The 24,152-nt window shown below is 42.4% G+C and overlaps 1 protein-coding gene across 1 annotated transcript in view; it reads right to left on the reverse strand.

Annotated features, from left to right (window-relative positions):
• Positions 1–16,925, reverse strand: part of DYNC1I2 (dynein cytoplasmic 1 intermediate chain 2) — a 47,293-nt gene extending 30,368 nt beyond the window's left edge. The window contains exons 1-4 of the mRNA XM_075001078.1: positions 16,790–16,925; positions 14,385–14,502; positions 11,563–11,677; positions 3,269–3,359 (exon numbers count right to left, since the gene is read on the reverse strand). Of these exons, the coding sequence (XP_074857179.1) occupies positions 3,269–3,359; positions 11,563–11,677; positions 14,385–14,492 (314 nt within the window). The 5' untranslated portion in view covers positions 14,493–14,502; positions 16,790–16,925. The remainder of the gene's footprint in view (positions 1–3,268; positions 3,360–11,562; positions 11,678–14,384; positions 14,503–16,789) is intronic.
• Between the last annotated feature and the right edge of the window lie 7,227 nt (positions 16,926–24,152).

Raw genomic sequence — 24,152 nt, forward strand, 5'->3', positions numbered from 1 at the left:
CAGGGTCCTTTCGAAAGGACCCCGCACACTTCGAAATCCCCTTATTCTTAGGCACTGCATATTCATTATCATGCCCCTTTCGAAGTTCTGGGGCTAGTGCAGACATAGCCCAAGTGTTATGTATGTTTCGTTATGGAGCAGGTTCTTCTAGTAGCAAGTTTTTTAGTTTAAAAAAGGTACCAACTTTTAATTAATGGCTTCATTTGGAATGCAAAGGCTTGATTTTACCCTCTGAAAATAGGCTCATAATAGCTTTTGAAGTCACAGAAAAAATGTCTATGTATTTCTAGCAAATGCATCCAAAATAAAATGCTTTGAGCATAATGTTGTCTTGTAACTTTCTCCTTTTCTCTCCCACATACAAACATGCCAGACCTCTGCAAAGATGCACTGATTGCAAAAGCAACTATTCCATCTCTTTTATTCTTTCCAACTCTGAAATTCTCTTCACAAAATTTTAACCTGTCTTCTTAGGCCTGGTCTACACTAGGGATCAAAGTCAATACCAGAGCTGTAATTCTAGCCATGCCATTAGCATAGTTAAAATCAATGTATCAGGATGGACTTTGTTACCTGGTATAGACAAGGGATCTTAGGGCTCATGCTCATGTCCCTTACTCCATGCATCATAGTGGAGGATCAGGGCTGATGGCCAAGCCCAGAGAGATCAATTTTGCCACATCTTCACACACATGGCAAAATCGATCCTGACTAGATTGATCGTGGAGTGTCAACCCTCCACCCCCATAAGTATAGACACACCCTTAGAGGCTGCTCATTCATTCAAACTCATTCCCTGACACTCGTTACAGTTTCTTCATTTGTATAAGGAATATTAGGTCTTTTAATATTTATTTGTAGCGACTCAAGTCCTATATAGCTTGTTGGATTTTTAATTTTTGTTTTATTTTGTTTTTAAAAAGGAGGTGCTCTTTTGAAGCCAAGATGGCATTCTGATATTAGAGTGCAGCTCTTATTTGGGGTGACTGTGACATTGTACTGCTCTCCAAGTACGCAACATGCCTTAAAGAATGACTTATCCATCTGCTTTAATGATTACGCTTTATTCAGTTGCCCAATACTTCATAAATATTAACTCAAGCCTCAACATCTGATATAAATGTACATTATTAACAGAGACCTCAATATACACCTACAGTCTCCCTTAGAGTAGTATGTGTTATTAAGTTTTAATATACAATATTTCATTTTTTTCCTACAGCCACGAATTTTTATTCTGAATGGTCCTGAGAAACATGGGGAATGGGAAAGAGAGACAGAAGATCTGCAATAAACATGTCAACTTGAGGGTGAGAAGCAGGTTTACCAGTGAAAGGGACAGGTGATGCAGTCAGGCAAAATTACAGTAGCAGTGGACCTAAGCCCTAAAACAGTGGTTTACTTTTTATCAGGTAATTAAGAACTGCAGCTGTGTGCCAGCAAGCATAAGAAAGGTGAGGCGAAAATGCAGCCAAGATGGAAAGCTAACCAGAAAGACAATCTTTGTAAACAAGAGTTGCTGCATGAGAGGAGCACTGTAATCATGTGATCACATTGCTGTTCAACATACAACTGATGTGGAATGTTGAGACTAAAGGATTAAAAACCATTGAGGAAAAAAAGGATAAAAGTTTATGAATAAAGTTTTATATTTTCAGGTGACTATCAAACTTTGAGAATTAGATGCCGAATGTTGATGTGTACTAATCTGGCCACACTGATGACCCTCTCAAATTTGTCAAGTCCTTACTGCTGATTTTAGCTGTAATCCTACTAAATTATTCCTGCAGAATGACTTTCCAAATTCAAGAATTTTGATTATCACTATGTCTCAAGAAAAGTGAATATGCTATAAAGGCAGATGTTTTAGCATTTTATATTGTCTGGTGGTCAAATTTCCTGACTCCCAATGCTCTAAAGTTCTGTTCCTCTTCTCCCACTGACTCACTATTTGATCCTCAGCACATTACTTTACCCACACCTCAACTCCCCCATCTGCAAGATGGGAAATCTGTTGTACTGTACTTCCAAGTCTTGTAAACTGCTCTGAATGCTTTCGGGTAGGATACTTAGAGATAATGGATGAAATTACAGAAGTGCAAGGTATTTTCTCTCAATAGTTCAAGGACCCACACCTTCTCTACATTTATGTGACATGAATTCATCGGTCTGTCAATGCAGACTACACAATGGTGAGGACTATACTATTTTTATTTGTTCGAGATGAATTCCACCATAAAATGTACATGTGAAATTTCAGGTATGTCATATCTTATGGACAATTAACCATTCAATATTACTCAAGGTGGAATTTAATTTTCAAATATTTTAGATTAATAAGTGTTAGCAGAGAATCAACCCCACCACCAACCACTGGATTACAACAAATAATTCACTGGCCTCATTGGACTGTACTACTAAAAATGTGGTAGTTAATAAAATATTGCTCTTTCATTTAGTATTTCAGATTGAATGAAATATTAATACAAAAGTTGCATTCCAGGGTATGTGTGTCAAAGAGCAGCCAGGAAATGGTGGGAATAGCAATATTTAAAAACTATATATAAAATGGGCCACAGTTGAGGTACATAAAATATGAAAATGATGCATCAGCCACAATACAAATATGTGGAAAACACAAATGTGTGTACCGATAAGCATTACAACCAACAATTTAAACTTCCAGAAAGGGATAAGACCCATAGATAAGCACAAAGAACTCTAGGAGGATAATTATGTTTTAATAAGAACATATTCCATAATACAAACCTATTGGTAACTTTAACTGTATTTGGTAGTAGCATACTACCGCAATCTCTTTTGTCAATTAATAAATATCCAAGTAAATTATTAATATGAGAATTTACCTGCCATCTGATGACACATGCACATGATATGGAAGTGAAAAGACCCCTCTGATATAACATTCTCTTTCCTGCCACCCATTTTAAACTATTGGTCAATTAGAAACATCACATACCTGGCTTTCCTTAAAGTTACAAATGAAATCCAAGTTTTAATTTTACCCTTTACTTGCAGTGTCAGTATTTAAACAAAATACATTTCAACATAATTATAGAATATGACGACAAAGTGGCTTTACATAATCACTAGTGCAAAAACCGTTGCTTTAGAACAAGAGATGTGGTTTATCTTAAAATTTTACAGACATTTACCAGTTAAGTTTATCAACACTAACTCATTTTAAACAATTCTCAACCTGCAAACATATGACAGTATTTCCACAATATTGAGAAAATTACCATACCTGGGTCCAACAGCACCATCACCAGAGTCTTGGCTGCCAGCCTCACTTGGAGTACTCACAGATTTAGAAGATGGAGACATAGGAGGAGGGACTAAATAGTGAAACAGACAGGTATCCGCTGTTACTACTCGTAGAGGTTGCACAGCTTAGGATGTTTTCAAATGAATTTAACATGAATAATTTAAAAAAAAGTGATGGCAAACCAAAAATACATGGATGAAAATGAACAGTAGAAAGAAAGGGGAAAAGACAAATATTAACATTTCATGCTGGAGACTCATGCAATTGTTTGGCATTTAATGCAGTTGGGATTTATATAAGGATAAAAAAGATACACCCAGGAGAAAATGACTGTTGAATCTTTTTAAAAACTCAGTTTCTACAAAATGCTGCCACCAACTTTCAAAGGAGAATTTTTCTTTCCAATTTGTCATTTCCAAATAAGTTGAAAGCATTTTTATGATAGCATTAAGAACAGTTTTCATGAATAAACCAGACAACAAAAATGCATTATTTACATTTCTGCTAAAGTTGCCATTGCTTCAGTTACAACTGAAACAATATATATTTGTATACAATACACTGTAACTTGTACTGTTGTTAAAATACTAATTAACACTTTAAAACCCCCAAGAATAGCTACTATTCTGGAGCCGGTTTTTTACAATGACATAATATTTAAAATATCTCCTTTAAAAGTTTCTAGCATTTTGGGTTCAGATGGCAAATAAAATTTAAAAAACCTCATGCCACTGGGAATTAATGTATAATGAAGAGTGACATCATGCAATTTAAAATACCATGCAAAAATTGTGTTTAACCTGTCTAGAAATCATGATTTACAAGAGTAGCTGAACACAACTCTATACCTTTTTGACAGCTTAACAATGCTTCAAAAATTCCTTGCATTTTTTATTTTTCAGTGAAACACAAAGCAAAAGGCTTATCCCTAAACTGGGTGTTTAAACAACCAACCTACCCTCCCCCATATCCCAAGAAAGAGCCCAAAAAAAAAAAAAAAAAAACCTCTCTCACCCTCACTTCTCCCTAAAAGAGGGAAAAATTACTGGTAGAATTCATAGATAGCACTTACTAGTTTACCTTTGCTGGATAATCACTGCCACCTATTGGATAATTTAGAGTATGATTGCCTACAATCCTCCTTCGCTATACGAACTCAGTTGGTTCCCAACTTTCTGCTCGTAAGCAGAAACTCATAAGAGGGACACTAAATTCCTATTAAATTACATGTAAAAGTCTGATTAGTTCCTAGGGCTCCTAACTTGGGGAAGGAGTTGCAGCAGGTGATGCTCATTTTGAAAGGTGAGTGAACCTTGGGTTGGGGAAGGTTAACGGCTGGGGGTAGTTTGGGGCTGTGCGCGGGAGGGAGGGTTAAAATCTGGTGGTGGGTTAGGAGTGGGAGGGTGCAGGCTACCGCTGTTTGGAGCCAGATGGGTGGGGGAGAGATCAGGCTGCAGGGGGGTCTGACTGAGGGCTGGTAAGGGGGGGTCTGACTGCTGCGGTTTGGGGCTGAAGGGCCAGCGCGGCTCAGGCTGTGGGACTGCTGTGGTTACAGGTAGCGAGTACAGGCGACGGGGGGCGTGTCAGGCTGCAGGGCCCATGGGGGTCAGGCAGCAGAGCCGGTAAGGGGGTCTGGCTGTCACGGTTTAGGGATGCAGGGCTGGCAGGGGAGGGGGGTCAGACTAGGGGGTTGGAGCTGTGGGGGGGGAATAAGGCTTGTATTAGTGTGTGTGGGGGAGTTCACTCAGAGTGAGCTAAGATAGGTAAATGTGTCCCTCGTTTAAGCGAGTACTTATAAATAAAGTACTCGTTTAACGAGGGATGAGTGTACTGCATGATTTTAGAGCTTGTTCAACAAAAGAAGTCAATTAACATGAAACCAGGAAATCATGAGTGAAAACTTCTTTGGCTTTCACTAAATTAACAATTAAGTCCTGAAAACAGAGATAAGGGATCACAATACCCACTATCAATCTAAATCAAACTGCACATGGTATGTCTTGCCATATCAGATACACAGCCATGAAAACTTTATAATAGACCGTGAAATCAGTTTTCCACTGATATTTTGCTACTGGAGGGGATGAAGAAAGGCAGGGCCTGGGGAGGGGGCTCTTACCATGTACCAAGCTCCTGCTGTTAGTCCTGGAGGGACTGGGGGTGAGAGTGATACTTCCTCTTCCCCCACACAGCTGCTGTGGGAGGAGGGGATGGGATCAGACTCAACTCTGGGTACCACTCAGATCTGCAGTCAGCTCTCTGGCTGTTGCCTTCAGAACCCGCTTTTTTCACCCTTGGAAGCAGACGCTTCCCATATGTGACTCATCAGATATCTCAGAAGAGTCAGATACAAAAAAGGGTTAAGACTAGAAATTAAAGAAAACTATTACATGACTGTGCAAATAGAGGAGTCAGAGGGAGATCCCCTGGTAAAGAAGTGGATGCTAATTCTTGGGATAAGTGAGTTTGTTTCTGTTTGTTTTTTCTTTTGGCTTGCATAAAGTTTACAGTGTGGTCTATTGGAGACTGTGTGTTTGGGGATTGTGAGGGAGTGGGGACCAGAAGCCTGCTGTTCTTTGATCCAGAATTATTCTTCATCACTCTTCCCCTGCATGTTAAGAAGGAGACAAGGCTTAAAACGGTCACATTGCCCATGCCAACACTGCTCTGGCATGCAGACAAAGAACCCAATCCCGGGTGACTCCACCCAGGTCCTTTTGTGGATTTACGAAGATTGTGACCTGCAGGTCCCCATCGTAGAAAGTCAGGCTGGATATACCATCCACTGTGAGAGTTTCTTACAGGCAGAATCCCTCAGGAAGCAGGTGAGAGAGCGCGAAAGGTGTTGGTGGCTAGGCTGAGGAACATCCGTGCAAGTGACTGACGATACACACAAGGAGACCTCCAAGCCTGAGGAAGCACTCCACCTGGAGAGGACTGCAGCAGAACCATCAAGGCAGGAGGAAACAGCTCCTTCACATGAAGGAAGTCGTATGCTGGATACTGCTGCTTCCAACCTGCCCTCCATAGAGTTTAAAAAAAAAAAAAAAAAGTTTGCTATCCTGGCAATGAAAGATGAGGAATCTTCCACAAAAGGTGGGAGAAAAGAAGCCATAAACACCTCAGGCTTCATGGAATATAGCCAGTCCTGATAGAAAGCCACCTGGTGGTGGGAGAGAACTCTAAGCGAATGAGACATGACTATAGGGTTCTGGAAATGAGGATGAGGGTTGGGAGGGGGGCACGGTGGTGGTGGTATCAATCCTTCTAGTCAAGGGTAGCGACCCAGGCAGAGAGAGAAACAGGTATTTCCTGGGATGAACACAAAGCTGTGCAGATCTCAGTGTCACCAGGAGTGCTCTGAGTTCCCTGACCATGGGATGATGTTCCAAGAAGGAGGACCGCTAAGCAGAAAGAGGATCCATCTATTCAAGAAGGCAAAGGAATATCTTTGGATACAGACTGGCTAATCTACCAAGAAGGGGTTTAAACTACATTCAACAGGAGCAGAAGACAAACATCTACAGGTAAGTCCAAAACATGGCTGGAATCTAGGGTCAGAGCACATTATAGTAGAGATGAAGGACATGAGGAAATATACGGGGAAAACCTAAACAATATCTTAGGTACCTGCACATTAATGCAAGCAGCGTAGGGAATAAAAAAACCTCTAGAAATACTCATGGATAACCACAATTACATCAACCTTTGCATTTTAGAGCCTGAGTGAGATAATTCATATGACTGGAATACTGATACAGAAATATACTGCTTGCTCAGGAAGCAGTCAGGTAAAAGGGGATGAGGAATTGCTTTGTGCATGAGACATGCATATATTTGCATTGAGCCTAAGATAGAAGTGGAAGACAGACCTGCTGGAAGTCTCTGAATAAAAAAAAGGGGTTAAAAAAAATTAAAGATGTCAGAGTAGCAATCTATCATGAAGCACCTAACCAGAAAAAAAAAAAAGCCTCATACCTCTTCTAACACAAAAAACAAAACAAAATCATCCAAAAAGCGCAGGATCTGATGGTGGGCGATGTGGATCTTGAACTCCCCAGACAGCTGTTGGAAAATAACACAGCAGGATACAGATTATCTGACAAATTCTTGAAATATAATGGAAATGACACTTTATTACAGAAAGTGACACAAGTGACTAGAGGGAAGAAGCTACTGAGATTTAATTTTGACAAATATGAAGGAAAATTTGAAAGTGGAAGTCAGCTTGGGTTAAAATGATCAAATGATACAGTTCATGATTCTAAGAAAAGGTAAGGGAAAATAGCTGAATAAAGATAATGGACTTCAAAAAAGCAGGCATGAACAAACTCAGAACTGGCAGATAAGATCCCATAAGAAACAAGTTTAAGGAGGTAAAAAGTTCAGAAAGCTCCCTTTAAAGAGAGAGAGAGACTGAGACTATCATTGCTATCTCAATGGTTATGTCTAGAGTTTTCTGGCAAAACTGGGCTTTTGTTGGAAAAACCCGTGGAACACATACACACAAAATGTGCTTTGTCGACAGTTTGTCAACAAAACTTGGCACATCCGTTGGCAGCGTTATACCTCTCCATGTTCAGGTATAATGCCTTTCTTGACAGTTTTCTGTCGACAGAACAGCCCCGTAGACACTCCGGAGCCCTTTTGTCAGACAGGGCTTCCAGTCAGCCAGGCAGACCTGTTTGCAGAGCTTCTGGTCAGCTGTTGTGTTTCTTTTTAGTAATCCCTTGTTCATCAGAAAACCACACAAGAATCTTGATTAAATCCTATTTGCACTAGATTTATTTTTAAAAAGGGAGAAAGCACTACACAGGTGAAAAGAAAAACCTAGCAGCAGACCGAGTACCTACTCTGTGCCTTCCAGTTTATTTAGATTCGTATAAAATTTTAATTTTCTAAAACAGCTATGCACAGCATAGCTAACTGATTTATCTCTAGAAGAACTTGTATAGGCTAAGGAAACTGATTCTCACACCAAACTAAATGGCAGACCTAATAATTCAGGGTTTTGGAAAATAATTCTTATTTCTGTCTATAAAAACTGAATTTGCCCCTCCCCAAAAACTCTTTTCTTGCAGAAGAAATTACATTTAGAACTCTCCAATGCACCTGCAGAAAAACCAGATCTAAAATATTTAATAAAAGTGAGAGACAAAAATTAAGCAAAACATAAGGAATTAACAAAAAATTACTCTGGTTTATTCTGATTTATCAAAAGGCAACTCATTGTCTACGTCTACATCGGTAATAAGGCTGATGGGAGATTACTAATGAAGTGTTGTGATGCATATACAGCAATTCTCCCCCCGCGACATCTTCAAAGTGTCAAAGTTCAAAGTGCTGGCATGCCATGTAGCTGCAGGCACTCTGAAGTGCCCATGCTACTTCGAAGTACCTTTACTACCATGTAGCCATGGGCACGTTAAAGTGCCCACGCTACTTTGAAGTGCCTTTACTCCCCAAAATTTTGGAGAGTAAAAGGTACTTTGAAGTGCCCGCAGCCACACAGCATGCCAGCACTTCAAAATTTGACACTTCAAAGTTGCCGCAGGGGGAGAATTAGCCTAATGAAGTGCTGCATATTCACTGTAGCACTTCATTAGTCATCTTCCATCAGCCTGATTAGCATGCACTCTTTGAAGAAGGGGGCAAGTGCAAACATAGCCATTGTAGCCTATCATTTACTAGTAGTAGGCAGATGTATCCAACAAATGGATTTTCAGGTAAAACACTGATTTACTTAATCTTCTTCTACAGTACTTTATTCATAACCAATATTACAAATATTAGCATGCAGTGAAAAGGTTTGAGACCTATACTCTTTAGGCTCCATTATTAGACTAAAAATTGTACTTTTCCTAGTTAATAAGTGGGCTAGTAGGAAGAGCAGAGCAGAGGACTTTTAAACAGATCTGTTCAAGGGATTCTTATGACTGATACAAAGAGTGTATTCTTTCTAAATCATTTTCCAGGTTAAGTCTGTGGTACTTCAATGCCCCCTTGTGGAGCACATCATTACAAAGAAGTAAATCTCCCAGTCGATGGGGACAGTGACAATTTATCTATCTTAGGTGACATGCCAAATAAAGGCACTTAAAATTTTAAAGAATTTTTGAAGCAGTTATGAGTTTCATTAAGTACTTATCTCTTTTTATATCAGCGATAATATGGTATTTATTAAATCCTGGAATAGAGGATCAGTTCTTAAAAGTGGAATCCCATATATCATTAAAGCAATATCTGATATAGGAAAGCCATTTTGCTGGAAATCAACAGAAAAGAAAGACTATCAGTTCATGTTTTCTACAACTATTTCCTCTGAAGAAACTGAACATAACCTGAGTTTGAGCTGGATCAAAACTACTGTGTGAAGCCACTGAAAGGGAGCATCTGCTACTATTCCACTCCTAGGACAAATGAATCCTTGATTGAAGACTATCAATTTCTTTAGGCCATGGAATTTTAGATAATTTTCCCATGAACAGCTACAAACTATAAACCAGCAGATTCATTTTAGAGGGATATACCAGCTCAATTTTCAAACTTGAATAGACAGCTACTAAGCATGTGCTTGTGGATTTCTGAAGGAGCGCTTTATATTAATTCAGCAGACGTGCCTAGCCTTCATTTCTCCTGCACAGAAATGTCCAAAATTTTAGTCCATCAAAAAACCCCTAACAGATAGGAATGAATAATTTGTAACATATCCTACTACTAAAAGGCAACAGAATTCCAAATGGCAGGCACAGAGAGAGATACTCAAACACCTGTGGAGTATAATTGCCAGATTTAAGAGAGAGAATTCCACCCTCACGAGTCATTGTAAATCACTGTTCAAGCTTATGGAACAGGAATGTTTTTAATAGCATCCCCATAGTCATTTCAAAACATAGAGGGACTGTTACTAGAGCAGATGCAACAAGGTAGTCAGAGAAGAGAGATGTCCACAAAGGAAAAGTAACTACCATACTGCTTCACACTTGGATGACAAAATTTAGATAGCCCAAATCAAAAGAATAACTTGGATGCTCAACAACTAGTGACAAGAGAAGTGTCAGATGCAGGATGAAGTTAAAAGGTACATGTATCTTTCCCAGTCCAACTCTTTTTCAGAAAGATGTGACTAAGGCAAGTCAAAGACTGAACAATCCGGCACACCTCATGAACAAGCCTATCCAGCAACAGGATAGGATGTCAGGCTAAAACAAGTAAAATTTTCCTAGACAGTTAAAACTTATATCTGAGCTTAATATTACCCCCGTTGTTGAAAGCAAAGGCAAGTTTTGGTCTCAGAGAAGACTGTTATGGATTTTAACACTATTTTAATAGCGTTTGACAACATAAGCAGTATGTATAAAAATTGAGAATAATCATGTTTGTGAGAACAAGATAAAAATAACTAAAAAGCTAGGAAAGACCAATCTGAATTAACACTAAATGTGTATTGCCAAAGGAAGAGTTTTAACAGGGAAATGAAAGACTAATACAGATGTCTATCAGAAAATAACCCAAAGTTATATTTAAGTTTGTGTGACAAAGGGAAGATACTGCATTGTGTGGTGCTGGAAGAGACTGATGAGATTGCCCTAATGAACATTCCACTTATGAGTAACTGATCACAAGCCTGAATGTTTTTCCTTAGAAATATTTGTTGGACCCATATGATGGTTAAGGGAACCTCAATCCAACATCCATAAATTTATTGAGGTGTTGAGGATCGGGGTGGAGAGTTAAGTTATAGAAATGGAACAAATGCACAAACTCTGCCTGACGGTGCATTATAATTAAGATCAGCAATTGTGGAGAAGTGGACAATTGCTAGCCAAAACCCTGTTTGTTGATAGAGGACAAAATACCAGTTTGTTCAGGAAAAATAGGTGGAAAACAAAAATATGGTATTTAATTCACCTTTGTTTATGTTCTGAAGGAAATTTACTTTGGACATATATTACTCAATTTTATGTAACATGTGCCAAAGACACTTAATTGAGGCCTAGTTCTCAGAAATGGTCTTAAATACTGAGCAGAGTTCAAACACTTTACTAGCAATAGTTCATAAAAGAAGGGAGATCAAGCATTTGTGTGCACTGATGAGTCTCATTTAGGATTGATGCTTATGGCATATGACGACGCATGAAGGACAAATTGTGCCAAAGACAAAAGACGCATATAGATAAGAACTACCAAGTCACGCATTTGCTTCTAATACAAATGCTACATTCTGCATTTAGAATATGACCAATGAAACAGTTAACTGGTATTATTCTTACCTATAGGAGAATCTGGTGTTAATCCCATGCTTTGAAGCAATGCTTCAGCTTCTCGTCTTTTCTTTTCAAGGTCAGACTCTTCTTGTACAGGAAGAGCTTCTTTCTTCTGATCAGTCTGAAAAAATTCAGGAACAGACACCTTTGTGAGGCAGTATATAGTTGACATAAAACGTTTTGTATGAGAAAGCATTTTTCAGTATTCACTTTACTGTGTTTAGCAAATAAATTTGAGTAGAGCTTGGAAAATCTGATCTAACAATCCTCAAACTCCTTTATGCAGGAAAAGTTAACGAGTTCTTTCTATGCTTCTTATTGAGAAGGGCCCTAAAAATCTCTAGAACAAGGTTCCCGCTAAGCTGTGCAACTCTGCAGCTGCCTAATAAGTCCAGCACAGGAGCTCAGTGCAGCCACAAATGTAGCTGCCACGATCAGGGGAGAGTGTGCTCCTGTGGCCTCAGAAGCAGGGCTGGATTAAGAAAGGGGCTTTAGGAGCTGCAGCTCAAGGACTAGGACTAAGCAGGGAAGGGTGGGGGGGGTCCCTTACCCCACGGCTGCAGCCCATAAAGCCAATATGTTCTAGGCCAGCCCTTCCTGGCAGGGGCAGGAGAGGTAGCTCCGCATGTTGCCGCTAGCTACTTTCCTCCTGAATGGAGCAGTGTGCCCCTAGCTCCTACTGGTTGAGCGCTGCAACCAATGTAAGCAGCAGAGGGCAACGCCTATAGGTGAACCCTGGACAGCATGGAGCCACTTGTTTCACTTCCACCACCAAATGGGACCTGCCCTAAGTGCCCCACACTTCAATCACCGGCACCCGCCCCAAGCCCTGTCCACCACCCTAGCTCCTGACGTCACACCTCAACCTTGAGCCCCCTCCACCACCTTAACTCCTGTCCAGATCCCACCCCAACTTCCTGCCTTGAGCCCGTCCCTGCACTCTACAACCCCTTCCCCTAACCTAGAATCCCCTCCTACAGCCCAAACACCTCATCCCTAGACCCACCCCAGAACCCACATCCCCTACTGAGCCCTCATCCTCCCTTAACTCTGAGCCACCTCTCATACTCCAAACCCCTTGGTTCCACCCACACCAGAGACTGTCCATATGCAGAATAAATTTTGTTATGTGCACCAATATGGAGGTGATGTGTTGCCCATCATCTCCGTATTGGTGACCTAACAAAATTCATCCTGCACATGGGCATAAAAAATTAGAACAATGCTCTAGAATGGCAGTAAGTGTTAAGAAAAATACTGAGAGTTTGGGACAAGGAGAAAGACAGGACCTTGGCCAGTGGTGTGACAGGATGCTCTGCCCGATACCGTGAATATATAAACATTTACTAATTAGGACATTATATTGATTATGTGCTAGCAGGCATGAACATATGCAGAACTATGTCTCTGTAACTGTGTACATGGGCTACTTAAGTTCTCTTCTCAATCTCAGATTTCACAAATGAAAGATAAGGGTAAAAGCGTGACACCCTCCTCCTTCACACAAACACAACTGATGGATGCAATGTGTAGTTTAATGTAAGTTGTTTCTTGCCATAGTCCACAAAAGCAAAAAAAAAAAAAAAAAAATCAAGTAATCAAATACTTCAGAATATTATTCAAAATAATAAAAAAGAAGATGATTTATGTTTGGGCCAAGTGAAATTTAGGATTAAACCTCACTCAGATCCCAATAACATCACCTCAGACTACAAATCAAAGGAACTATCCTCGAACTGGTCACTGAAGAACGTCTATAGTAATTGATGTTCACTAAATTTAAACAAGTCTATTACTTATTAATTGAAGGAATATGATTCAAATTCAAGTTGCTCACACTATACAACAAACTTCTCTCACATAATTAGAGTACAGTCATTGACATTCTGTCACAATCATGTTTGTAAAGGTAAATCAAGGAGTTCCCAAATATTATAAACATGCTTCCAGTGTACCAGTGATGTGTTATCTGCACTGTCCACTTTCCAGGAATTTTTTGAACTGTCAATACATTTTTCTGAAGTCACTGGACTGTGGATTATATTGCAAGATATTTCTCTCTTTTCTTTACATATGATCATGCTTCTAGCAGTTGCCCACTGTACAGTAATGAGAGATTTTAAGGTTCGTACCAGCTCACAACATTTGTGCAGAAAAGACATGACTGAAGGGCCCAGTTCAAAGCGTTTACACACAAAACTTTCAAGCACATGCATAAGAGCTTTACTGATCCTGCGCCAATGTGCACAAGTAATTTGCAGCAGAAGGCTATAGAACATAATTGCCAACTGTGCACTTAATAATCAGGAAAATAAAGTGCTTGATTGCATCTTATAATATGCAGAATAAATGGATATGACCTGGATTATTGTTCTGACTTGAAAACACAGGTTGAAGATTAGAGTTGGCTAGTAGGACACCAATTGCACTCAAAGTCATTAGAAATACAATACTGAGGGACACATTGAAAGCTGTATCAATAATTTAGTAAAAATAAAAAACCTTTTTCTTAAACAGTTTATGCAGTTTACTTTCTACAGAGAGATTTGATTCAATCACTTGAATTTTCTGTTTCTCATGCATTAGTGCAATACTATTATATTTAGATTTCTAACAGTGCATGAGGAAGAAAAATACTATCATTGAAATATTTCTATTGAAAACTGGTGTGTTAGTCCCCTTTAAAATAAAGAGAATTGTACCTTTAAGTTCTACTCCCACTCTACTTGACAAAATACCTCTAGGTAACATGAAGCAAATTAATAAGTACAAGAATAGTTATAGGGTGTAACAAAATATTTTTTTAAATATAAAATTTAAATTCTTACCTCCTTTTTCTTTCTTTCTTCCTCCTTTCTTTTCTTCTCCTCCCTGATTTGCGCCAAGCGTTGCTTTTTGCGCTCTAACTCAGCCTTCAATTCACTTTTGTCAGACATGGCTGAAACCCTGATCAATATTAAGTGATTATTAAAAAGTAATATAATACAGATAGTGAAGTATTTTTAACATAGCGAATTTCCATGACTTTTTTTTTTTTAAAAATCAGTTTGATAAATTATACTTATTGGGTGTACTAAAAACAAAGCCTTGGAAAAATTTGTGAAGAGACACCCAAACAACCATCACACCATATTTCAGACTTCACTCACTCAAATTATTCTGCTGGGTGCCAAAAATTAGTCTTTCTAATCTATAACGGATTCCTGCATACAAACAGAGTCAACTACACTCAGGATCAAGGAATAAAACAGTAGGAAAGAGAATATCAAAAAATAATGAAATGCTCTGTATTATAGTTAATTTTAAATGTTTACTTGTTTCAGTTTAATAGCATATTCTGCAGCACACAGCTGTATTAAATCTAAATTCTGAATCATTAGGGAGGCCAACTTTATTTCGAACTAAAAAGCAAAGTAAATATAATTTATTAAAAGAATACAATTTGAATGATACAAAATGCTTTTTTAATCATTTCTGTCGTGTTTAGTGTTTCAAAAGAAAGGTGCGGATGAAGATGGATTCAGAAATGCACTGTCAATTATATGTTCAACTGTGAACACAGCAAAACTACCCAAATTAAACAGATTGGCAGAAGTAGAGAGATTATGTAGATAAAACAAAGGTACCAAAAACTAAAATACAGCTCAAAAAAGCTGTATGTTCATTGGGTGGAAGAATTAGAAATCAAATTCACTGCTGCCAGTTAAATTAGAATTATGACAGAGGAAGCTCTACAGTGAACAACAAGAGCTGCGAATGACCTTCAAAACTCTAGTCCAATTAACAGTGATACACATGCTTATCATTAAGCTCAAGCAGTGGAACTATTCAAGTGTTTGAAATTACATTCTTGCGCCAATGTTTGATGACAAGCTAAAAGTTGTATCAAAACAAAAAAAACAAACAAACAAACAAACAAACAAACAGGCATGTAGCACTTCAAAGACGAACAAAATAATGTATTAGGTGATGAGCTTTCATGGCACAGATCCACTTCTTCACATCTATTACATACAAACATAATACAGACAATCTCCAAATCTGAAGTGGGTCTACCCCATGAAAGCTCAATCACCTAATAAATTATTTTGTCTGTCTTTAAAGTGCTACGTGATATCTTTTTTGTTTTGGTAAGATACAGACTAACAGGGCTACTGCTCGATCAGCAAAAGTTGTCAAGCAATTAAGTGAAGCTATTTCTCTTTCACATACATCTGTGTGCATAAAATATCCAGACATGCCACATATTTAATCCAGTGTGAATTTTGATTTTTACTTTTCCCCCAACATTTTACACAAAAAATGCCAATAGATTTGTTTTTAAGATCGTCAAATCTACTTTAGGGATGAACGCTATCACCGCACGGTTTTATTTACTTCCAATAGAAAAAATTGAAAGTTTAGTACTAAGTTCACAAAACAAATTACGTATCATGTAGCAGTCCAAGCAAAGGAAGCCAGTCTGACGCTACTGCCATAACTAGGAAAAGATGTCAAGTATCAGAGGGGTAGCCGTGTTAGTCTGGATCTGTAGCAGCAACGAAGGGTCCTGTGGCACCTTATAGACTAACAGAAAAGTTTAGAACGTGAGCATGGGCATCTGATGAAGTGAGTCTGTGCTCACGAAAGCTCATGCTCTAAACTTTTCTGTTAGTCTATAAGGTGCCACAGGACCCTTCGTTGCTGCTAGGAAAAGATGGATACAATTAGGTATGTCTTTCCCATGCGATACACGAGCACCCGGCGCAAGCAACCACAGCGTACATCAGAGACGCCGGCCGGCACTGTGACAGCAGAGATAAGCTCGAGGGGGCGCCCTCGCTCAGTGGCTACCTTGTTGCTGCTTCTGCATAGGGTCATGCCGTCACCCACAGGTGACTGCAGCGACGCGCTCCGGGGCCGTTGGGGCTGGAAGGCGGCGCCGCCGGGATGCCAGAGCTCGAGCCCCAGCCGCAAACAACAAGCACCAAGCGCCTCCCGAGGACCCCGGCAACTCGGCCGGAGGCAAAGGCATCTCTTCGCGCCCCCCACGGCCCCGGCCTATCATCTCCTAGCACCCAGCCCGCACGGTCCAGGGGAGGAACCTGGGCTTCTGCTCCCCACTGCCGGCGGTGGTCGCTCCTGCCCCCGGAGGGGCAAGGGGGGCCGCTAGCACAGACCGGGGGCGCGGCTGTGGCTGGTTTGGAGGTTGCAGAGCGCTCCCTTCGCCCGCCCACGTCGAGACGGCGCTAACCTGACGGGGGGCCGCTCTCCGCGTAAACCGCCGCTCGGATGCGCCGCACCCTGCTCCGCTTTCGCCTCTTCACAAAGACAGCGGCAACGTCAGGCTGGCCACGAACCTACGGCGCGCGGATGCGGAAGGACGGAAGAGCCGCTCCCGCTGGAATGCGCATGCGCTGGCTCCGCGACGGCCCTGGTGAAGGGACAATTCACTTTCTGACAGAGACCACAAATGTGCCGGACCTCTGGAGGAGACTGTGCCGGCGCCAGCTAGCGGGGCTTAAATCAGGGCCTGAACGATGCACTTAAATAACGTGAAATAAACCCAACAGCCCTCCCAAAGCGTTAAGCAAGAAACTGCAGCCGAGACTACAATTCCCAGCATGCATTGCTGCCTGGCGGGGCTAATACTTCCGGCAGGTAACGCGGCCATACCGCTCCCCGGGAGTAGAGCAATGCATTCTGGGAGCGAGTAATGTAGACGCTAAGGCCGCGGGGCACTCAGCATGCTGGGAAGTGTAGTTTCAGGAGGCCACCTCGGCATATTGAGGGCGGGCACCGCCAGGCACTGCGGTGTGGGAAGTGGCGGGTGCGGTGCGCCTCTGGTTACGCTTCCAACGTGTCTTCGCAACTGGACCTTTTACAGATGGGAGTGCGGACATGGGCCTGTTGGCCCTTAGAGCTTCCCGCCTTCTCCCGCTCACAGTGAGAGGAGATACCGCCCCCGTTCCTATCTGTGGACAGAAGCAGGGACAGTGGCTCCATGTCACAGAATCACAGAATCCCTGCGCTGGAAGGGACCTCAGGAGGTCATCTAGTCCAGCCCCCTGCTTCGAGCAGGATCAACCCCCAGCCGGGACTTAAAAACCTCAAGGGGTGGAGAATCCACCACCTCTCTAGACACTGCATTCCAACGTCCTCACAAGCAACCCCTGCTTTAGTAACCCTCCTGTCTGCTCGTGGTGGGACACCCATATCACGGAGTTCAGAAAGCAGCAGTTTTAACAAGGGCTTCAGACATTTCACTGTTTGTGCGGGGTGATACCAAAGACCCTAACTGCAAGTGACAAACCAGTGGTTACACACTAACTGCTTCAGGCCAAGGGCCAAGTTGGGTGAAGTTTCACTAACAAGCTGTGTCTGCAAGTACATCATCCCATTTCATCTCTATCCCATAACCCCTTTCGAGGGTCATTGGGGCACTGCAGATGACTTCTTGATCAACTCACTCCACCTCATCCTGTCCTGTGCAGCTCTCTGTGACTCGCTCACATTCAGGTTTGTGCACTCTTTGATGTTATCTTCCCATCTCTTCTTTTGCCTGCCTTTCCTTCTACCACCAGGTACTGTGCCTTGCAAGGTGGTCTTTGAAAGGCCTGATGATCTAATGACATGGCCGTACCATCTGAGCTTGCGCTTCTGCACCACAGTGAGCAGGTCGTCATGTGGGCCTATGACATGCCTGATCCTATGTCGTACTTCTTCGTTCGTGACATGCTCAATGTAAGAGATGCCCAAAAGCCTCCTATAGCATCTCATCTCCATGCTTTGGATCTTTTTGTGCAGTTCTGCTGTAAGGGTCCACGTTTCGCAAGCGTACAAGAACACTGAGATGACCAGTAAGCGCATCAATCTTACTTTCGATCTCAGACTGATGTTCTTGTCCCTCCAGGTGGGTCTAAGTTTTGCAAGCACTGCTGTTGTTTGAGCTATTCTGGAGAGGACTTCTGGTCTGGACCCCTCATCTGACACGATTGCACCTAAGTACTTGAAGCTGGACACACATTGAAGAGCTTGTCTATTCACCATTATATCCCTACTGATGCCATTGGTGTTATTGGTCATCAGTTTTGTCTTTTCTGCATTTATCTCCATTCCATAGGCTTTCGAGGTGGTATCCAGCCGTTCTACCAAGCTGGCAAGTTCCTCTTCTCCTCCAGCTAATCCGTCTATATCGTCAGCGAAGCGAAGGTTGGTGATTATTCTGCCCCCTATGCTGACAGTCCTTTCATGGTCTTCCAAGGCATCAATCATGATGCGCTCCAGAAAGATGTTGAAAAGCATGGGGGAGAGCAGAGAACCCTGACGGACGCCCACTGTCGTTCTGAACCAGCTTCCAATGGTACCGTTGTGGAAAACTGCACTGGTGGCATTGTCATAGAGGTGTTCAACAACTCGGACAAGGTTGGGGCTGATGTTGTACTTTCTTATGGTGGCCCATAACGCTGCTTGCCAAACTCTGTCAAAGGCCTTTTTGAAGTCCACAAAAGCACGGTACAGGTGCTGTTGGTGCTGCAGATATTTCTCACAGAGAATTCTCAGGTTGAATATTTGTTCGGTGGTAATCCACCCTGCCCTAAAGCCGGCTTGTTCCTCAGCAATAATCATCTCAGCTTGGGGCTTCAACCTGTTCAAAATTACTTTCAATAAGACTTTACTTGGGTGGCTAATGAGGCTTATCGTACGATAGTTTAGGCACTGTTGGAGGTTGCCCTTTTTGGGAAGTGCGATCACTAGCAACTGAGTCCATGACGTAGGCCATTTTCCCGTCTGCCAGATCTTATTGCATATGTTGGTAAGGGCACTGATCATGGCTTCTCCCCCTGCTTGTATCAATTCTGCTGGGATATTGTCCACTCCAGCTGACTTTCCTTTCTTCAGTGATCGCACTGCTGCCTGTACTTCTTCCTGAAGGATTGGGAGGCTGTGCTCTTCGGTAGCTGTGATGGGGTTCTGGGGTCCCCCAAGCTCTGCACCCTGTCCGCAGGCAGGAGAGTCTCTCACTCAGCAGGAAAACAGCAGGTTTATTAGCCGACAGGACACAGTGTCGTACAGAGGAGTCAGTACAGCCGGCAGAGACAGCCAGTCCAATCCATGTTGGGGAGAGGAGGCCCCGAGGGGCCCCCAGAGCCGGGGCCTGGCCCCCTCCTTTGTCTCTCTCTCCCTCAGCCCAGACTAACTGCTTCCAACTCCCAGTTCCAATTCAAACCCCTCAGGCTCCACGTCCTCCTTTGTCTGCAGTACAAAGGTGTTACCTGGTTGTCAGGGTTACCCTCAGCAGGAGCCCCACACCCTCTGTGAGCCACACACACTGTGATGGGGTTCTGGGGTCCCCCAAGCTCTGCACCCTGTCCGCAGGCAGGAGAGTCTCTCACTCAGCAGGAAAACAGCAGGTTTATTAGCCGACAGGACACAGTGTCGTACAGAGGAGTCAGTACAGCCGGCAGAGACAGCCAGTCCAATCCATGTTGGGGAGAGGAGGCCCCGAGGGGCCCCCAGAGCTGGGGCCTTGCCCCCTCCTTTGTCTCTCTCTCTCTCCCAGCCCAGACTAACTGCTTCCAACTCCCAGTTCCAATTCAAACCACTCAGGCTCCACCTCCTCCTTTGTCTGCAGTACAAAGGTGTTACCTGGTCATCAAGGTTACCCTCAGCAGGAGCCCCACACCCTCTGTGAGCCACTCACATACACACAGGTATCTCCCACTCCATCACAGTAGCATATGGACATTTCAGTATTTCTGGGTCTCCATCGACCTTATCATTGTACAGCTCAGAATGGTATTCTGTCCACCTGCCAAGGATCTCTGTCTCTTCAGTGAGGCAGTTCCCTGCCTTGTTCTGGACTATGGATACTCTAGGTTGTCTAACATTTGTCAACTCTCTTACTGTCTGGTATGCCTTATTGCTGTTATTTTTGTTAAGGCTGTCTTCTATTTCCTTGAACTGATCTTCTACCCAATTCTGTTTTGCCGCCTTCATGCCTTTCCTGACGGTCTTGTTGATTTCTCTGTATTTCTCAGTCCCACCAGCTTCAGCTTTCTTCTTTTTCAGTTCTTGCCGTTTGTCACAGAGGTTAAGCAGATCAGCAGTAACCCAAGGTTTCTTCTTTGGGTGGTGTTTGCCAAGAATCTCAGTAGCTGTTTCTACTACTGCTGTATTAAAGACGTAGGCCATTATGTCCTCATCTGCTTCTTCAGCACCAAGGATGAGCAGTGGTGCGAGTCTCCCTCCTATTTTTACTTGGAAGGCTTCTGCCACCTCAGGATGTTTGAGCTTTTCAAGGTTAAACTTAATTCTTGTGTTCCTTGATTTTAAGATCTTCTGCAAGCGTAGGCGGAATGACATCATCAATATATCATGATCACTTCCAACATCTGCTCCCGGAAAACTGCGTGTCTTTGCAATGTTAACACTTGTTCAGAAGCGCTTCTTGACCACGATGTAATCAATCTGACTGTGATGGTCTCCACTGGGGCTGTGCCAAGGCCATCGTCTGGACATCTTGTGAGGGCCAGATGTATTAGCCAGCATGAAGTCATTGTATCTGGCAAACTCCAGAAGTCTAAGGCCTCTGTCGTTGGTTTCAGTGTTGCAGTATGGCCCACACGTTCCTTTCCAGTTACTGTATGCATCCGCTCCAACTTTTGCATTCCAGTCTCCTTGTGCAATAAGTATGTCCTTTTTTGATGTTTGCTCCAGGACATTCTGTAGCTGATCGTAAAACTCTTCTACTTCACTATCATCGTAATTGGATGTTGGGGCATAAGCCTGAACGATGGTGATATTGAAAGGGGATACTTTCAGACGGATGGTGATGAATCTGTTGGAGACTGGTCAGCATCCAATGACAGTATTCACAATGTCGCTGTGTATTAGAAAGCCAACACCGTGCTCATGTTTATCCTCCTTTCCACTGAAGTACAACTTATGACCCCCTTCGATTGATTGTTCAGCAGAGCCTTTCCAACGCAGTTCACAGATACCCAAGATGTTCCAGCAGTATCTTTCCATTTCATGGGTCAGTTCTCTCAACTTCCCTGCTGCTCTCAATGTGCGTACATTGCAAGTACCGATAACAATGTTGTCTCTCCCACGGATCCTGCTTGAGTGGTCACCAGTAACATACTTTTCACCTCTGTCCTGGTGTGCAACGGTGGGCGCAGTCATTGTTAACCCGGGCTGCGACCGATCCGGTATGAGTTGGGTAGTGGCAGATGTCATCATGTGGTGTGTCATGGGCAAGATAGCCTGATGGAGCCCATCCCTCTTCAGGCTGGCAAGGGCGTCAGGATAGGAATAAATTAGATACAAATTGCTTCAGTGTAAGTCCCAAGCTAGGGATGAAGTTGCACACCAAAACTAGACGTGAAGTTACACACAAATCTCAGTATGAATGTCAAAATCTGGGTGGGATTACATGTGTACAAGTCACTTTGATGCAAGTGTTGAGGTAGAAGTGATGTTGCACACAAGCTCTTTTCAAAATGAGTTCTAGTTTGGAAGGAAGTTACAATACAATCCACTTTGAGTTAAACTCCACGCTGGTCCTGAAGTTACTCACAAAGAAATCCCAAATTAATAACATGGTAGTAAGTTAGTAATGTTAAGACATACATTTCAAAAAATAAGGAGTTGGCACTTGTCCACCTCACAAACCCTTATAAAAATTTTCCCTTTTTCCTGCTAATAAAGCCAAAACCTGAAGCAAACCACATTACTTCTAGTACAAGGTTTGATTCTTGCTGCTGATCCCTGTGATCGTAAATTTGCAAATCACGTACACACACACACACACACTTCAAGCATATTATTACTGTTGATTACTCACATGCTTGAAGTTAAGCATTTGCTTAAGTGCTTTGCTAGATCAGGGCCAGAGTGTACAGCACCACATTGAACTGAATCTATAGAACAGTGACACCCAGACCGAAGCTCAAGAGCCTCAGATAGTTGTGTGTTTTTCCTCTGCGGCACATGATACTAAAACACTTTGTGATTTATCATAAATCATAAACCAAATGTTAATAATATTTGGTCATTTAGTTATGAGAATTATCTATATACTAAATATTTCCCTATCAAACTGTATAAATATGAATATTAAATGAAAAATTAATTCACACTATTGTGGTTCTTGTTTGAGCAATGCTGATCACTAATTGGGCTCCTGAACCTCTGAGATCTTATTATCATTGCAGTAGAGCAAAGAACTACATTAGTTAGTTCAAGAGTTAGGAGCCCAGATTCACAGGTTACATTAAGTTGGCATAGCCCATTAGCTGTCAATGGAGTTGCGCTCATTTACATCTGCTGAAGATCTGCTCCAGTGTCTCCTGACCGGCTTACTTTTGTTCTCAGGATATGTTGCTCAAGCCTGCATTCATGCCTCTTCAGGGTATGATTTTGTCTTGTATCATGCACCAGAGGTTCCCAAGCCATGGGGCATGGTAGCTCCCATGTAAGCCATCACAGAACAGGGAGGGAGTACCACCTAACCTGGCTCTGCCCACAGCCTCAGCCCCTATTAAGGATTCCATTCTTTGCCCCGGACATGTCTGCAGGTGTGGCCACTGGCTCAGCTCCGTCACTCTGTCTCCCCACCACACATACCCCTCAGGAGCCATCCCTGAAAAGTTTGGGGGCCAGTGCCATCAAATAGGCAGATTAGTATGTAATTGATATGTCTCCAAGGGAAACTCATGTTGAAGCAGTGTTGGGTATTCAATAGTTTGTTCTGTAAATCAGTACTGACTCACTGCCGCAGAATATGTTTACGTGGGACAAGCAAAGGTGTCTTGCCTCCTGACTGCTGCTAATTGTTAAATAAGTCATTAGTGGCACTGGAACAATTTTTAGGATGGGAGCTACTGAGCTGTGCCCTCCCCTAACTTACTCTGTCTTTGTCCCCTCACCACTCCAGGCTGGGGCCTCAGCTAGGAGAGGCTGTGGAGAGAAGCGCCAGTGGTTGCCTGCAGTGGATCTGCTGGGCTCCTGGGTGGTAGCAGGGCTCCTGGCAGCCAGGACCCCAGGGCCAACAATGGAGCCCATGGGGCCAATGGTCGGGACTCCAGAGTCAGCAGGACCACTGACCAAGACTACCTGGATCTGGCAATGGGACCTCAAAGCATGGGATAGTGGCTGAATCCCAGTGCAAGGAGCAAAATTGGGTGCGGGACTGCAGCACCCCCCCCCCCCCCGCCACATGCACACACATTCATCTACTTGCTACATTCATGGAACTCTTGTTATTTGTAAGAGTAAGGGTGTTACCATTCAAGAGAGGCTATAAATGCTTCTCCTTGAAGCTGTCAGAGGAGGTTTCATGATGTACAGGAAAAGGGGCTGCAGCTGCCTTTCAGCAGTGAGAATATGAAGGTGACAATAGTTAACATCCACAAACATCTGTTTTTGTTTGAATGTCATTACTAAGGGATCAGGTCTTCTGAAATTTTGGTGTGTGGCTGAAAACAGAAGTGCACTAGATTTTATTTCTTTATTTTATATGTATTTTTATTTTTCTGCCTTTTTATCTATATTTTGATGTTGGTTAAAGAGTAATTTTAGGTAAGCTTTTGAAATATTTCTGGATTCTTTCA

This window comes from Carettochelys insculpta, chromosome 8 (assembly GCF_033958435.1).
Source record: "Carettochelys insculpta isolate YL-2023 chromosome 8, ASM3395843v1, whole genome shotgun sequence".
Taxonomy (NCBI): domain Eukaryota; kingdom Metazoa; phylum Chordata; order Testudines; family Carettochelyidae; genus Carettochelys; species Carettochelys insculpta.